We start from the raw sequence: 16,907 nt of genomic DNA, 5'->3' as shown, positions 1-16,907 counted from the left end.
CCTTTACGAAACTATTTATTTTCATCTTTTAAGTCTTCCTGCGTGCTGTGTATATTTACCAGCGAAAAAATAGTCTTTTCTCATGCGGCAATATCGTTGGAACCAGTAGACCGGTATGAGTAAATTTTTCAGCATCTTATAAACAATCACATTCACTTCACATTAAATATTTTAGTCAAATCGCGTTATTCGATGGAAAGTTAATATGAGTGGTTTATATACGTATTTTTTGCCGGCAGTTAAACTATAGTATATTATTTTAACTACAAGAGTTGCGACATATGATTGAGGGAACAAAATTAAAGATGGTTGTAATATTGTACAATAATATATTCCCTCGTTTATTTGTTTTTACACAGTTTTCGAATGGATGAACATATTTCAGTAGTCTTTTTTTTTTTTTAAACTTAAAAAGAGAATGCGATTTACTCTTAAGAGAAAAGAATGATACTTAATCAGAAGTTGGCTGACGAAAGATACTATTAGATGTAAGCCCATTTCTAAAGTGATATATGAGAACAAGAGATGTGAAATCAGAGTATTAGGCGAGTGATTTTGTGCAGCATTCATTGGGTATTAATCAACATGTACTATGTTTTGAAAGTTGGTAAATGGATAAAACCGGATGCTTCCACCATAACATGTGTTATAAATTTTAATTTGAAATAACCTAATATTTAAGATTTTTTTTCTTGGAAGAGGGGGGGGGGGGGCAGAGCGTAGCTTATTAGAAATTTGTAATTCTGTGTATTAAGACAACTTAAGGATGTAGTTAATGAATTTATTAGGATAGGAAATGAAATAATAGAAATAATTATTATTTTTTTTATATTTTTGACATCATACCACAAACTGTTAGGACTTGAATTCGTTTTAATTAGAAAAAATTACTAAATTGTCATGGCACAGAAACTTAACTATTATGTTTATTTAACATTGTAAATAGGTGTAATATTTATTGGCTAATTTACCTTTGATGATATTTTAACGTTGACGTTTTACTATTAGATTTTAATCTAAACTTTTTGAGTTATACAGACGCTTTTTGGTTGTAGTGTAGAGTTTAGCTTAGGCCTTTTAATGAAAATTTTTACTTTGTTACTTTTTTATAGGAAATTTTTGTATAACTGTGGTGATGCCCTGTATTTTTTAAACAAATAGCTCGATGGTTGCTTTTTATTGTACAACAGCCAAAATAAATTTTTAAAATGTGTTTGAATTTTGGATATTTTATAATAGTGTTTGTAGAATAATATATTTTCTCTTATTGGATCAAAAGCAAATACATACTTAGATGGCTTAATACAAATATATTTCCTTGGTTTACCGTTTTATAAATCAGTCTAATTTGTTTAACAACATAATAGACTAGTTGCTAGTATTAGAATTCACACTTATGTACTATAAATCACATTGAATCAAACCAAATATTTAGCGATATTTTTGCAAATATTTTGCCTTCTGATATTAGCGGACTAGTCATAAATAGAAAGATTACGCTAGTATTTATACTCCTTTGTTGTATTCCTTCAGGCAATTAAAACCATTTTGAGTCATAGTTTAAATGAATCTGTACCAGATCTGAGGCCTTACAGATTGCTTGTTTCCCTGCTCGATAAACCTGACATAGGACCTGTAATTTTGGACGACATTCTTTTTGAAGTATTCAGGTTAGTACAGTATTTCAACTTGTATATAAAATTAGGTTGCCATGCGGCAAAAATCTTGTAGCTGTCATTTAAAAAATCTTGCAATCCCATCTTTCTATTTGCTGTTTGCGCAGTACAACTTTCTGAAAGTAAGAAAGATATTTCCACCACGCAGCACTGTACTCTAGTAGACACATAGTAAACCTCCTCATTAAAAACGTGTATTTTGGCGCGTTCCCCCCCCCCCCCCCCGTCCAAAAGAATTCGTTGTTTCGGAAGCGGCGAAACTGTTTTTTCTTTGTCAGTGGGAGGTCGATAGCAGGTAGCAAGCAAGACGACCCAGAAAGTTGCACATGATTTGACTCCTTGCAAGATGAAAAAATGTTGCATGTCCCTTTGAAGACTATGTTTACATGGATAAATATTGTAGAGTTGCACGATTTTTTCAATGACATCTACAAGATTCTTGCAGCATAGTAACCTAGCTTAACAAAAGTTAATGGAAAGTAAATTTAAATATTTGTGTAATGAAAAGTAAATTTAAATATTTGTGTTGATGGTGTCATGACGAAATTAAATTGGCCTCTGTGGCACTAACGTTTGTATGATGTTAATTTGACATGATAGATATTTAGTTGAGTTACTTAGTCCTGTACGTTTAGCATTAGTCGTAATTTTATAAATTTATTCATCATGTCTACATTATTACTAGAATTGATTACAGTGTTTTCAAAATATTGCCTCGACTTTTCTGTCTATTTCGTCTTACGTACAGTTACTTCCAGACCATTTTCTTTATTTTCTGACTCGAAGATACATGCATTTTCGTAACCTGACTTTTATCGGTAGAACTCTGAAGTGTTTTTTGCTGGAAATTATGAATAATGGAACATACGACAGTTATCGCCAAGGCCCATATGGGATGGGACCTAAGCAACCTCAGCTTATGTGGAAAGTGAGATAAACTTTTCAATTTTACAGTTTTTGTACAAGTACAATATAGTCATTAGTAATTACTTAATGAAACAATAGGATGCATTCAAATGATGATAAAAGTTCAACACTCATCTGAAGCATCCTAGTAACAATCCAATCGCAGAGATAAATTTTCATCAGCGCGTTTTTGTCCGAAGTACATTTTTGATAAATCTTTTAGAAGATTGATTTATCAAAAATGTAATTGTTCGATGAACGTACATTTTTTAAAAATAGTGATGATTACGAAAATTTATCACTGGAACGTCCGCGATTGGATTATTGCTCAAATGCTTTAGATGAGTGCTGAACTTTCGTTATTATTATTAAGTATAGACAACTTATTATTATGATTGATTCATAACATACTATTGTTCTTCTTCTTCTTCTTCTTCTTCTTCTTCTTCTTCTTCTTCTTCTTATTATTATTATTATTATTATTATTATTATTATTATTATTATTATTATTATTATTATTATTATTATTATTATTATTATTGTTGTTGTTGTTGTTGTTTTTTGTGTAAACTGTGTACTGAATCTTTCGGAAATGGCTTCGATCACAAGTGTTCTATTTTATTTCTACGAAGGAGTATTATATCGCTCTCCATTAAGGCACCTAAAGAGAACTGCGTGAGGTGGCGAAACGCTAATGACTCATATCTGTTCAGTCGAGGTCGCACTTCATCCCTAAATCACCAGAAGAGAACCACATGATATGACGAAACGCTGATAACTCTCGTGTGTTTATTCGAGGTTGCACTTCCCCCATACCAAAAGGCAGACTTTAAATTCAATCATTGTGGAGTATCGAGATGAATCGAAGCACCCACCAAATGTGAATTATGTGATGTAATTCGATTTCTCTGAGGTATGGGAGATGTGCGACCTCCAAGGAACAGATTTGGTTTATCCGCGTTTCCTTTTCTGACGTGGTTCTCCATTGTCTTAACGAATATATATATAATAAAAATAAAAGAGGAATTCGTATTTCGACACTAGCTTCGTATGATTATTTCACTTATACCGTATTCTGCAAGAATATTTTTATGACTTCATCTAATCTCTGGAGGACCTTAACACACTTCATTTTATTTTTAGTACTTATTCTTTTGGACTAAATCATAATGTAATTTTTATGTTTATTTTAAGCATATAAAAGAAAGCATATTGTGAACATTTGTATGTGTATTGTAGAAGCTAGTACACAAATTTCATTTATTAATTTATATTCTAACATTTTAATATTTCCAGAACACTGTTTTTGTCATGTGAAGGCACTGTTCATAACTTAAACGAAACAAAAGAACCTGTGACAAAGCATAAGAAGAAGAGTGATGTTTCACCCAGCGCGTATAGAGGAAGCCAAGAATTATTGAAAACAGCCAACCTTCTATTTAGTACCTTAGAAGCATATTACATCTGGCATTATATGGGCGTCATCTTTGAGAAGGCGTGTCATCAAAGTGCAAACAATAACAAAAAGACTTGTGACGAAAATCAAAATCTGTCTTCCAGAACTAGTCCGAAACCACCGAAACGACTTTCCTGTGACGTAAACCATAATCAAGGAACTGGCCAGGTTAAAAACCCGAAAATTGTGAAAACTATCGGTTCTGGGCCACCAGATATGTTAGAAGTTTGTGCCTTAACGGAGTTTTTACTTGATGTTGTGTCCTTAGAAACTTATATTGAAACTCCAACGGAACATTTACCAGAACTTTTTCTCCACGTTGTATCAGTTTTGACAGAAAATTGTGATGTTTTGTTACCATTGGAGATCACAAAGTCTTTAAAATTATGTCAAAAAATCTTGTCCAAAGTGCAGCCGTCTTTGAATGCGATCTATGCGTATGGTGAAGAAGTGAGTCAAACGGAGAATAAAAATGATGTAAGTAGAAGCCAGTCCACTTTGTATGGGAGGAACAACTCAGATAATAGTTTTCTGGTAGAGAAATCAGAGAAAGACACAGCCGACGATTATGGTGTAGACGAGGATGTATCAGAAAAAGCATCGGATGCTGAAGAAGCGAAAATGATTGAAACTAGTGATGACAAAAGAAGCGCGTGGTCTGAAAATTTTTTCAAAAGAAATGACAGTGGTTACAGAAGTCAGTATACGGGTATTGATATTTCAAGTTTCGATCGAGGATCACCAGTTCGAAGCAGGCATGAGTCAGTGATGAAAGAAGGACTACGACTGTACGAAGAATTTTATGTGAAATTTATCAGCTCCCATATAGTGCCCTGTGGTCAAACAGATATTTTCGAGTTGTTTAAGCTTCTCATTGTTCCACCTCAGGAAACAAACACTGACCGTATTGCTAAGCTACAGCTGTTGTTGTACAATTGTTTTCATAAGACATGTAGTAAGGATGCTGTGTTGAGAAGCAGTGATGAGCGAAACTGGAAGAGTGAGAAGTGTCCTGTTACTGTGTATGCCAGGGATACATCTGAATTTCTAGATAGTGCACAGTGTGCCTGTAATTTGTTGGTAGAACTTTCCACATTTCCAACGTACTGCCCACCAGGTGCTACGCCAATTATAGAACCAGAACAGGATATTACAGGTTAGTTACATTCCATGTTAATTAGTAATTTACATGTATTTTAAGCAATATAATCATGCAGCGTTTTTCTTTTATTTTTTGATGTGTGTGTGGATCTTGTTTTCAAGGTTAGAAAAATCCATCGTATTACTTTTTAATATTCCTAATTACAGTTACGAGCAATACAAGGATTATTCAAATTAAAATGAAAGTCAAGTAATTTCCTCACTTCCGCACTCAGCCTAAGTGCAATAATCTAAAAAACACACTTTCGGTTCCAAGAAAATACGTTTGCTAGGTAAAGAAACATGAGCTGGTGTATGTTTCACTTTATTTTCGTATAAATAAGTTTCCCTCCTTTACTTATCTTTTATCTGTTTATCCTTTAAAATTCCCTCTTTCAGAAATTCAGAAACTTAAACAAAAAATGTATAATTATAAGTCAATGTAAAATATAACCATTGTAAGTTCTATATTCAGCTCACGACTTTGATACCCAGCAAAAGCAAATTAACAACAAAAACTGACGGAAATATTCGTGCTTAACTTATCCATGAGCACAGGAAAACTTAGTACAGCTTCGTGCTGAAATTCCGAGAGAGAAAGAGAGAGACAGAAAGAAAGAGAACGAAAACATCTGACATTACAAATTATATATAAGGCGTCCCAAAAAATTGATACAGTGACCTATAGAGATGTATCATCTTTGCGTTTAAACCTTGCCATCATAAAAACAGTAACTTATTTTACCTCCATTATCTTCTCTTCCAGACTCCTGTCCAGAATTAAACGACATTATCAGCAGTTTCTTTCCCAATTACCTAAATGAAGCATCTCTTCAAATTTCTTCATTACTTTTTAATTGACTTCAATAAATTCCTGCTAGACGTAGATTTTTGAATAGTTTCGTATGTGAGATTTTCTACAATTCCTCTTTGCAACATGGTTCTTCTATGTTTCTGCTCCAATTCTTGTTCCTTTGCTTGTCATTTTCCTTTTGTTGTCTTGTCCAGTAGCTTCTAAGACGTCTCCTCCCATAGATCTAAATGCTGAGAGAATTTTACCTCCGGAAGTATTCCGCTAAAACCATTTTACAATTTGTTGTTTGTGTGGAGGAAGGCTTTTAAATTATTGTGAAATATTCATACAGTTTCAGTCTCCAAATAGTAAAAAAAGATTTTCGAAGACTTACATTTATCTATTATTCTTACATAATTCTTACCTCATTTACATTGACATGAATAAAAGTATGTGGTTGTAACAAAACAATATACACATTGCCTCCGTATCCAGAACAGATGTCGTTGACAGTGACAGTGTACGTCACATTAAGGACTTGAAATGGCAGGGTTGGCAAAAAACCATGGTTTTTATAGGAAAAAACCAAAAATCGTTTTTTTTTTTGTTTTGTTTAAACCCGTTTTTTTGGTTTTAAATAATTTGCTCGATGTATTTATATTACATATGGACAGATATAAGTTTGTTTCACCTCGGTGTTATTATGCAACAACAGGGTTATGCTGGAAGGAATCACATAAGCTTAAAGCGGAATTCAAACCGCTTCTCGGCTTACATCGAAGAGAAATTGTCCATTTGGACACGAAACTGGGACTAATTGGTCACAAATGCGATTAGTCTGCCGACTCACTCATGAAGGACTCCTGATAAAAGTACGTTGTACTGATCTTTACATAGGCCTACTTGTTAATATAATTGTCGAGAGTTATTTCAAACGGACAAAAAGATAAATAGTTACACTAGTAAAAAAAATATACAGAATTATATGTAAATCTGGAAACTCCCGCCTTAGCTATTGGGGAAATCCTGTTATTACTTTAAATGTATTTGCATATAAAATTTTAAGACAGTGTATCGTAATCACTACGCTAAAACTGAGTTATTAAATTACAAATTTAGTATGTAGATATCATTCAATAAAAGTAAAACAAAGTCCAATCCAAGCTAATGTTGGAAGCTGCGCAGGCAGTTGATAAATTTTGCCAATTTTTATCAATATATTAAAGCAACAACCTCGGCTTCTTTATAAAACAACAGGCATTCAGGCAAGCAGAAATATATGTTTCGTTTCGTATGTTTAGTAGCTTTAACATCATTATGAAATACCAAGGTTATCAAGGAGAAGACTTTCGCTTAAAGGGACATCCGAATCGCTACTTGTTTTACACTTGAAAGAAGGGCTGTGTTTCGACCGAGAGTTGAACACAGGACCCCTTGATTAAAAGGTAAAAAGTAGATAAAACTAATGTAGATGTTTTGATATGTGATGAAAAAAAATAATAATAACAGCTGGTTTAAACCAAGATTTAAACTAACTAACCCCGCGAAAAGGTATAACCTTCAATTTAATTTGTCTAGCTTAATAAGATGCGTAGCAAATAATAATATAAGAATGACATAGAGAGAAATGTCTCTAAAACATGAAACTTAAATGTAGATGTAGGGCCTCGCAATGTATAGTTGTTCTCTCTTATTGACCATTACATTCAAAGTAAATACTCTAGAAAGAAATAAACAAAATTATTATTATTATTTGTTAGAACTTTCCACACTTCCAACGTACTGCCCACCAGGTGCTGCGCCAATTATAGAGCCAGAACAGGATATGACAGGTTCGTTACATTACGTGCTTATTACTAACTTAGGTGTATTGTAAATAATTCAATTATAACTATTTTATATGTAGAAGAAGGCATTTTAGGGAATTAGCAAAATTCCACTGTAATGGTATTACTTACTGATGCTCTGAATTACAAGCACAGGTAACAAGTAAAAATGACGCATTATTATTATTATTATTATTATTATTATTATTATTATTATTATTATTATTATTATTATTATTATTATTATTATTATTATTATTATTATTATTACTTCAAGATTTTTTTTCAGTCCCACGATTGTGCCGGGGCTAAGGGAGACTGTAACAAAAGTGGGAGGGAACGGGAGAACTCCGAGAAAATTCATGCATACGAAGTTTGTACATCACAAAATCTACCTGACGGGAGATGGAATCGAATCAGGGATGCTTCGTATCAGAGGTGAGCGGTCTTTCACTGAGTCACCGCGCCCCGTTTCGTAGAAAAAATGCACAGCTTCACGCTAGAATTCACAGCCAACTGCGGCTTTCAACTTCAGGGGGTAAATGGGAAAGAAAAAGCACGTTCAAAACTAGGTGCTTTAGGGTTAAGCGTGAATACAATTAGAAAGATTAAAGAACAATGAGATCGGGTAATTGATTCAAAAATTTCGTTTTCAAATAGTATGATGTAAATAGTATTTATTGTTTTCTACCTATAAATAAGTCATGGCTGACATATCAGATAAGCTGACTATTTTCATCTTGTACGGGAACTAATTTATTGACTATTCTAATTTAGTTAATAAATCTAATTGATTATTTAAGTCCTTATTTTATTTATTTATTTATGCTGCTATAGATCTTAGGTAGAATGATTAATTTTTGTGTAAAATTCGTGTGCATTTGCTTGCAAAATTGAACACTTACTTCGACAGTTTGATCCGATATCCTCAAAATGGATAGCCAAAGTGAGTAAGTAGTTATCACTGTGTATTGCGAGCGATGATTATATATAGAAAAATATAAGTAAAAAAGCTTAGTACTCACCGCAGACCAAATATTTCTCTAAGTTACGCTTTCGGAAATTACGATTTCCATAATCAGCTTAGTTCGAAAAGTAACACTACGTAGAGAAATACTTTGGTTTGCGGTAAGTACTAAGCTTTTTTTACTTATATTTTTCTGTGTATGTTTTTTTTTTTTTCCTTCTTCAGGTACAGGACTGTATGCCACTTGTAGAAAACTGTTCATTGCGAAGTTAGATAAAATCACTAAGGGTATTTAAGTTGTGGACACGATTTACACAAACTGTCTACACAATAATCAATTGTTTCTTGTTTGGAGCTATATAATGTAGCACAGTGTAATAATAATATCAAATGGATATCTTATACCTAAAGTGTATACTCAAAATTTTTGTTCTTACGTTGCAGATCCAGTTCCAGAGAAATTTCCAAAATGGCTTCAGGTTTTGTTAGTTTGTGCCTGTTTACTGAGTAAAAGTAATTATAGTTTCCAGCTGATGTCCATTGCAACTGTGCTGGACCTGATGTCCCTTTTAAAGTCAGTTCAATCAGCTGCCAGTGATGCTGCAGCCAATAGTGGGGAGAATGCTGATGGTTCTCCACATCACGGTGTTATTACAGTGGTTATTGTACCTTTGTTGAAACAGTCTCATATCAAACAGATTGAAAACAATACTAGAGTATTCCAGGTAGGTATGTGCACATGCCTTTAGTTTTCTCTACTTTTTTTTTTTTTTTTTTTTTTTAAAAAAAAAGCTTAATTTTTGGAAGTGTGTAAAGGCTACGTATAAACTGGTTTGTGAAACTATCTTAAGGTGTTCGGTGGAACTGTTTGTCCATGGTATGTTGCATAGCACATACTGCATTTTTTCCCCTTGCAATCAACAAATCATGGAGGACAATTTGTTTTACTTTGACAAGTTACATTATTTATTATCTTGTGCAATTTTATGTAGAGTAGCCAACTTGAAGAATAATAGTAATTTTTTTTATCCCATGGAGCACTCAGATAACCCACGTATGTACATCCAGCGCATCGACTTTCACAGCTTCACTTATTTCTGGGTGTCTAAAGTTTTTTGTAGCAGTTTCCCTTGTTGATTCAGAATCGGTCCTTACTTGCAACATAATACTGGGCTAACGCAGAAAATTTTTTGCTGCCCAGAAAGAATGGAATCTGAAATCACGCATACCAAAACACGTGAGCTAATCATATCGTTACACACACTCACACAGACTATAAGGATACATTTCTAAAAATATACACACTGTAGAGCAAGTTACTTAGAAATACAGTACGATGCATATTAAATAATTGTAGAACATATTTACCTGAGCATCCATTGAATGAACTAGAAGTGGACGGTGTTAACGGCTCCTTGTAGTTTTTCTCGAAATGAACTTACGTTACAACCGAATAACATTTTGAAATATCAATTTGATATATGATACGTACTTTAATTTGATTAAATAAATTGACATGATCAAAAGATATATTTTAGCCAGAATAAAAGAACACGCAAAGGATATGAAAGGCAACGACCCTCCGTCATCTTGACTATGTACACATTTAAGCATCTAGACTATCTGGATATCTTAAATTGAGAACAAAATTTTTGTTTTGTCTCATTTTGTCTTCAGTAAGCTCCGCTGTGCAAGTGAATTCAATATACAGTAGAAATTTGGGAAAATTTCTTAAATAGGGTAATATTTCTTGGCTTGTTTTGTTCTAATGTGGAAGTCTTACAGGTGAGTTGTAGCGACATGTTTTTATCTGAATCTAAGGTAATTCATGGGATCGAGTATTCGCTTATAAACAGAATTGAAAATAATACGAATACCATTCATTTTTGAATAGACATTTAAATGTATTGTTTTGTATAATAAAACCTACTGTCTAATTCGTAAGATAGCTAATTAAATTGTAGTACATGTTTAGCAGCAAATGAGCCTGTGTTTCTGCGGGCAATATTTTCGACATTTTTCCATACAGAATTCTCTGAACTTGAAGACTCGCACAAAATCCACGTGTCTAGTATGGACATCTTAAGGAAAGACTGCACTCCTTTTTCTTCCATTTTAGGTCAAACATCTAAAAACGCTGAAACGCGTGCTTAGTTATTGTAGATGCAAAACGCAAACACCAAATTTCATGTCTCTAATCTTAATGGATTCCGAGATATATATACATCTTATAATAACTGCAACCCCGATCCCTTTTCTTCTTCTCACATGTTATTTTTTTCTTCTAGGAAAATATCAAAAAGTGACGAATTATTTTAAATGAAGGGTCAGACACCAAATTTCATATCTCTAATCGAGATATGGACATTTTTATTGTTTGCAACTGCACCCCTCTTTCTTTTCACAACTTTCCTTCCCTTCTAGGACAAATATCAGTAAACGCTGAAACACTGTTAAAATATTTTAAATAAAAGTCCAAATACCAAACTTTATGCCACTAATGTTAAGAGATTCTGAGGTATGGCCCTCTTATTATAGTAAGGACATCTTATGAATAATTAAAATTCCACCTATTTTCTTTCCCCCTAAATCAAATATCAGAAAACACTGTTTGTACGTGTCCTTATTTTAAATGAGAACTCTGTATACCAAATTTCATATTTCTAACCTTCCGAGATTCCGAGCTACGGACATTTTTATTATAATAATTGCGACCCCTATTTCCTCCTCCTCTCGTCGAGTTTCCAAAAATCGTTCCTTGTTGGTATCTTATCTCATAAATCCTATGCACTGCCTAAATTTCAAGTTTCTAGCTGTGGTCTGGACATTGGTCAGTCACTCAGGACGTATTTTTGTACAGAGGGATTATAATCGTCGCCCCTTCTTGTTCACTTATAGGTCAAATATCAAAAAACCTGAAACATTTATCTTATTATGTTAAATGAGAAGTCTACATATATGCCAAATTTCATGTCTCTAACCTTTGAGAATTCGCAGATGATAATTTCCACCTTGTGTCTCCCTTTCCCTGTCAAATTTTCAATAATCCTTAATGATATTGCGTCAGAAATCGTATGTTCTATCCGAACTTCAAGTTCCGAGTGAAAGCGGTTTGACTGTGTGTTGATGAGTCACTCACTCAAGACGACTTTTATATACAGAGTGTTTCAAAACAACACCGACAACGTTTGGGAGGTGATTCCTGACATCAAAATAAGACAAATTTTCATAGACCCACTTGGGTGCACAAATGCTTCCTTTTTGAGTTATAGGCTGCCGAAAACACGAAAAAATGAACGTTAAAGGTCCATAGCTCCAAAACTATGGGACCTACCGTAGTCGAGTTTGCGTGCGTACCTTAGGATTCTGAAACATGTATTTTTGGATAGGGCACATAGTAGTTCCTAAGTGAAGTCTTGACCCAACTGCGATAGGTCCCATAGTTTTGCAGCTATAGACCTTTAAAATTCATTTTTTCATGTTTTCGGCAGCCTGTAACTCCGAAAGGAAGCATTTGTACACCCAGGTTGGTCTATAGTTTTTGTCTCATCTTGGTGTCAGGAATCACCTCCCCACGTTGTCGGTATTGTTTTGAAACACCTTGTACATAGATTTCCTTTAGTGCGTTATAAAGAATAAAAATAATACTAATAGAGAACATCAAAATAAAATACAGAGGAAATCGTAATTTACATATATATTTTTTCTAGGAAATTGCATCATCGCTCTGGGATCATTTAGGTAGTCTTCCGTCTGCGTATCACATGCAGTGTGTTGAGCTGTTGCATCAATTACATAATGTAGTACCATACTCGGACATTGTCGAGGACGTGATTGGAGAATCGTTGACTGATTTGAATGGAAATCCTCAAAAAATCATGGAATCTTTTCAGAGGTTTTCGACTTTGTGGCATTTGAGTCGAGAGATTGAAAATAAAATTGGCATTAACAGGAACCACAGAACCTTTGATAAGTAAGTATATGTCGTTTTCTAGTGCTGTAATATAATGTAAGATTTGCGTTATTGATTATCGATTGACTGATTGGAGTTAATATCTTTTCCAGCTATAGGCTGTTAGACGGAATCTGTTATATTGCCCAATACTCGAGCTTTTGTCTAAGTTTTGTGTTTTACTGGGATCGCAGCTGGCACTATGTCTATAGAAAGATGCTCACCATCCTCTTGGCCATCCAGGAGCATTACTGATTAGTCGACTGGGCATACAGTTGATTGGATTGGAATTTAGCACTCCTTTCAGCATCAAGTCCATGTGAGATGTGGACCTACAGTTTAAAGTCCGAACCATCACAATATGTTCAAATTCCGATGCTGTCCTACCAGAAATCGAACCCAGGACCATATGCACCAAAGACGCACTTGACCAGCGGGGAGGGCACATATAATTGGAATATTTGCAACACTTCAAGAACTTTTTCTCTCTCTCTTGAATTATCATCTCTTTGATTCTTGATTCTGTAAACTATATTAAAATTATTTAAATTTCATACAGTACTAGTGTGTATGGAGTAGTGTTGGGAAAACAGATGAATTGAGAACGGCGGGGAATTTAACCACATTCTCCCATTTGCACGTTTATAGCAAAAAGGTTCTAAATCAACATATTTGGGGAATTTTGGTCCACATAATGGAACAATCATGAAACTGGTAATTTGTCAACAATACTTTTTTTTAATTGTTTTAATAGTCTTAGAAACAATTTTATATTCATTGAGATTGTAAATTTTTACAAAGCAAGAGTTGTACATTTTGTAATTAGACATTTAAAGCAATGGGTAGAGTGGAGGGCTGTGAGGGGAGTTGAAAGGCCCTTTAAAAAAATGTTAAAAATCATTGTATATATCAAAAAATCAAGGCTAACTAAATTTATTAAAAATAAAGTATTCTTTTAATGGTGAAACAATTACAGAACTTTAAAAAATCATTATATTAGGTACTGGAATTTTGCTGATACTTATACTGACTATACTGGAATTTTGACTTATACTGACTATACTGGAATTTTGAAAATGAAACTCAGTAGGACCCTGTATACGATGCATGTTCAATATTTAAAGAAACAAAGACATCTTAGCTTAATTTTAATATAAACTGTTTCAATGCATCTCTGGCTCCTTCCTCATTGAGTACTATTTCACTGAGCTGATAAATGAATGATGTGATGAATGTATTTCTCATTCTTGAGAATCCTATAACTTGAAAATCTATCTATCTATCTATCTATCTATATATATATATATATACACAATTACATTTCATAAATTTTGTCCTATTGAACTTAGAAGTTGGACTTCCAAGAGTGAAAATCCCAGACCTAACTTCACTTTAATTAGTAAACACTTAATTTTATGTTTACCTATCCAACATATGTGCAGTCTTGTTCTAAGGAACGAATATGAAATGTGTTTAGATTAGATTTTATTATTCATTTGTGTGTTCTAAAGAAAAGAAAGTTAAAATATTTAATTTTCAGTCGTTCCTAAAAGAAAAGCCATTCATTGCAGCCACAACAGTCGGTTCTCAACCATCCTTTTCATCTCATTATGTGCGTTATATTCCATTTCATTGGCCATATGTTTCAAAGCTAAATTAATAAAAGTTAGGGCAGCAATAAGAAATAAGAAGAGGTATAGCGGTAATAAATAAGAAACGATATAAACCATAAGCCTCATAATAACTTTATGTCACCGTTTCCTTGTTAGAAATCCCAACGACCAGCGTTTATTTTCTGTATGAGTGATATCTCTCTAATTTGAAACAATTTAGCCGTTTAACTAGGAAGATGAGTTAGTGAATAATAGAAAGACAGCTCCTAGGTAGATGGGTGATAGTAATATTAGTTGAATGTAATAGGATAGGATGTACTTGCGAGATTGGTTTGTGTATCGATAAGCCTACCAATTCCTCAGACCATTCAGTTAGCTACTTATAATGTATTATTATTATTATTATTATTATTATTACTTTCAGATCTTTATTGAAAATGTTGGACAATCTTCGCCTACCATCCAACCCTCTGAAGATTCAAGCACAGAGTTGGTTTTTGCATGCGATGTTACGAGGAGATATAGCGAGAATATTGGAACCTTTACTTCTAATGTTACTGGACCCCGTTACTGCAAGACTGAGCGTACTTCACGTAAGCATTGAACATTCCAATACAGTAGTAACAAAAGATGGTAACGAAGCCGAGGATGGCACAGCTAAAATATATGCTATTAGTTCAGTAGACGGAAACATCATATATCATGTTTCAAATGATTCGTATATAACTGAAAGAAAGGGAAATCCAGTGAAAGCCAAAAGGATTTTCGCCGTCACAACGTTAGCTAATGATAGTAATGATAGCCATTACATAACAGAAAATTCCTACATTAAAGATTTTGATTTTCCTACATTCCATGATTCAAATTATTTAAAGTCAAATATTTCTTTGTTCGTGAATCCTTTCATGAATGCTAATGTCGAAAGTAGTCAGGAAGAGTTTGAAGAATCAATGAGCAAAAGCGCACCAGATTTCAAAAATGTGACCAGATTTGACCCGAACAAACTGAAGAAAGATTTAGGTTGTGACGATGGTGATTCTATAGGTTCCGACACTACTGGCTTTGAAGCTGTTAATGAATCTCTTCTTCGCAGTTGGTCGGCTGGAGAAGTATCGACTGCAAATCTTTATAATAGTGATGTGACAGATTCCACTGAAAATTTGGGACCACTGTCGGAGGAGTCGAAAGGAAGCTCCACCAGCATTCAGGTTGTGGAGGGCATTTTGCATGATGTGTTGGAAATTGTTGTTAATAGATGCTCGCAGAGTGAGCCTAATTTGTCAGAGAAAGATAAAGAGGGCCTTTCGTTGAGTAATGGTGGAGATTTGAAGGATAGTAAACAGCAAAAGTTATCGGTTCATCAGTTACATTCTCATATATTATTGTATTGTCAAGTCTATGATTCACAGAGAACTCTTTACACCCTCGAAACTTTAAAAAACCTAATTGTTACCAATTCTCGTATGTTCTTGTGTGCCGTGTCAACAACTAGTATAAGTAATTCGAGAACAAGTAGGAGTTCGGAGATCCAGTCTCTTCTAGTTCGTCACAGGAAATCAGTGTTTGGGAAGAATTTCCATGGGGAAATCAGCAGTGACTTTGCCAGTACATATCGTAGTAGTATGTATTTGGAAGTACTAATTTCTGTTTGTTTGTATTTTGCTCGAAGTTACTATACTAATCTTGGCCAAATGAGGCTAACAGATGAAGAAATTGTTGGGAATCGTGAGGTTCAGTTACAAAGTGCGGAGGTGTTGATGCTTATAGTGTCTGAATTAATACCTATCGTAAGAGACAGTGGGAAGGGATTTGCATCATATATCAGTGACATGTTGATACGTTGCAAAGTGCAGAAAGTTGTGTTACATTGTGTTCTATCAAGTGTGTATAATATGAGGACTAGAGACTCAAATTCAGAGAAAGAAGTAACGTTTACAGAAGAAATTATCCGCTTCAATGAAATGGCCCAAAGAGAAGCGGGGAATGTTCCACGGAAATGTCAGTATGGTGTATCTGACCATTCAGAAGGGTTCCAGGTTCAATTACTGAGGTAAGTGTAATTAAAGAAATCAATATTTTTTAATTCGCTTGATTAATTGATTGGAATAGTTATCGACTAGTAATCTGTAATTCTTTGTCATAGGTATTCTGGTTTTAATGACAAGTTACTTGCCACAAAGTGGAGTCAGTATTGAGTACGTATTTTTGTGTCTTCAAAGTACATGGTTTGTGATAGCTTCCAGCAGTCAGTATTCAAATGAACTCACTCATTTTAAAGTTGTTAAGAAAATAAATCCTGTAGATTTGAAGCACTTTTTTGCTGGTTACAGTTCAATTCTTTTGAAGATAATGGTGACTGTGGCTTCCTACTCAAATAATTATCGCTGTAATAAATTCACGAACCATACGTTTATCTCACAATAGTTCTCTGAAGTAATGAAATAACAGTAAATAAAATAATAGTTTCCAGCTCTTCATTCCAGTACATGACGTCGAAAGACAGTAAATGCCACTTAATGTAACAAGAAGTAGCATACGCTAATCGTGCAGTAGATACTCTATTTTATTTATTTATTTA

The 16,907-nt window shown here is 33.9% G+C and overlaps 1 protein-coding gene across 3 annotated transcripts in view; it reads left to right on the top strand.

Annotated features, from left to right (window-relative positions):
• Window positions 1-16,907, top strand: part of LOC145662508 (protein DOP1 homolog) — a 166,371-nt gene that overhangs the window by 64,905 nt on the left and 84,559 nt on the right. For all 3 annotated transcript variants that reach the window (XM_081728179.1, XM_081728162.1, XM_081728170.1), the window contains 5 exons: window positions 1,534-1,670; window positions 3,879-5,194; window positions 9,209-9,489; window positions 12,475-12,737; window positions 14,754-16,379. In XM_081728179.1, the coding sequence (XP_081584305.1) occupies window positions 1,534-1,670; window positions 3,879-5,194; window positions 9,209-9,489; window positions 12,475-12,737; window positions 14,754-16,379 (3,623 nt within the window). The remainder of the gene's footprint in view (window positions 1-1,533; window positions 1,671-3,878; window positions 5,195-9,208; window positions 9,490-12,474; window positions 12,738-14,753; window positions 16,380-16,907) is intronic.

Source organism: Thermobia domestica, chromosome 1, assembly GCF_964235325.1.
Source record: "Thermobia domestica chromosome 1, izTheDome1.hap1.1, whole genome shotgun sequence".
NCBI classification, from domain to species: domain Eukaryota; kingdom Metazoa; phylum Arthropoda; class Insecta; order Zygentoma; family Lepismatidae; genus Thermobia; species Thermobia domestica.
This window is presented reverse-complemented; position numbering and strand designations above follow the sequence as displayed.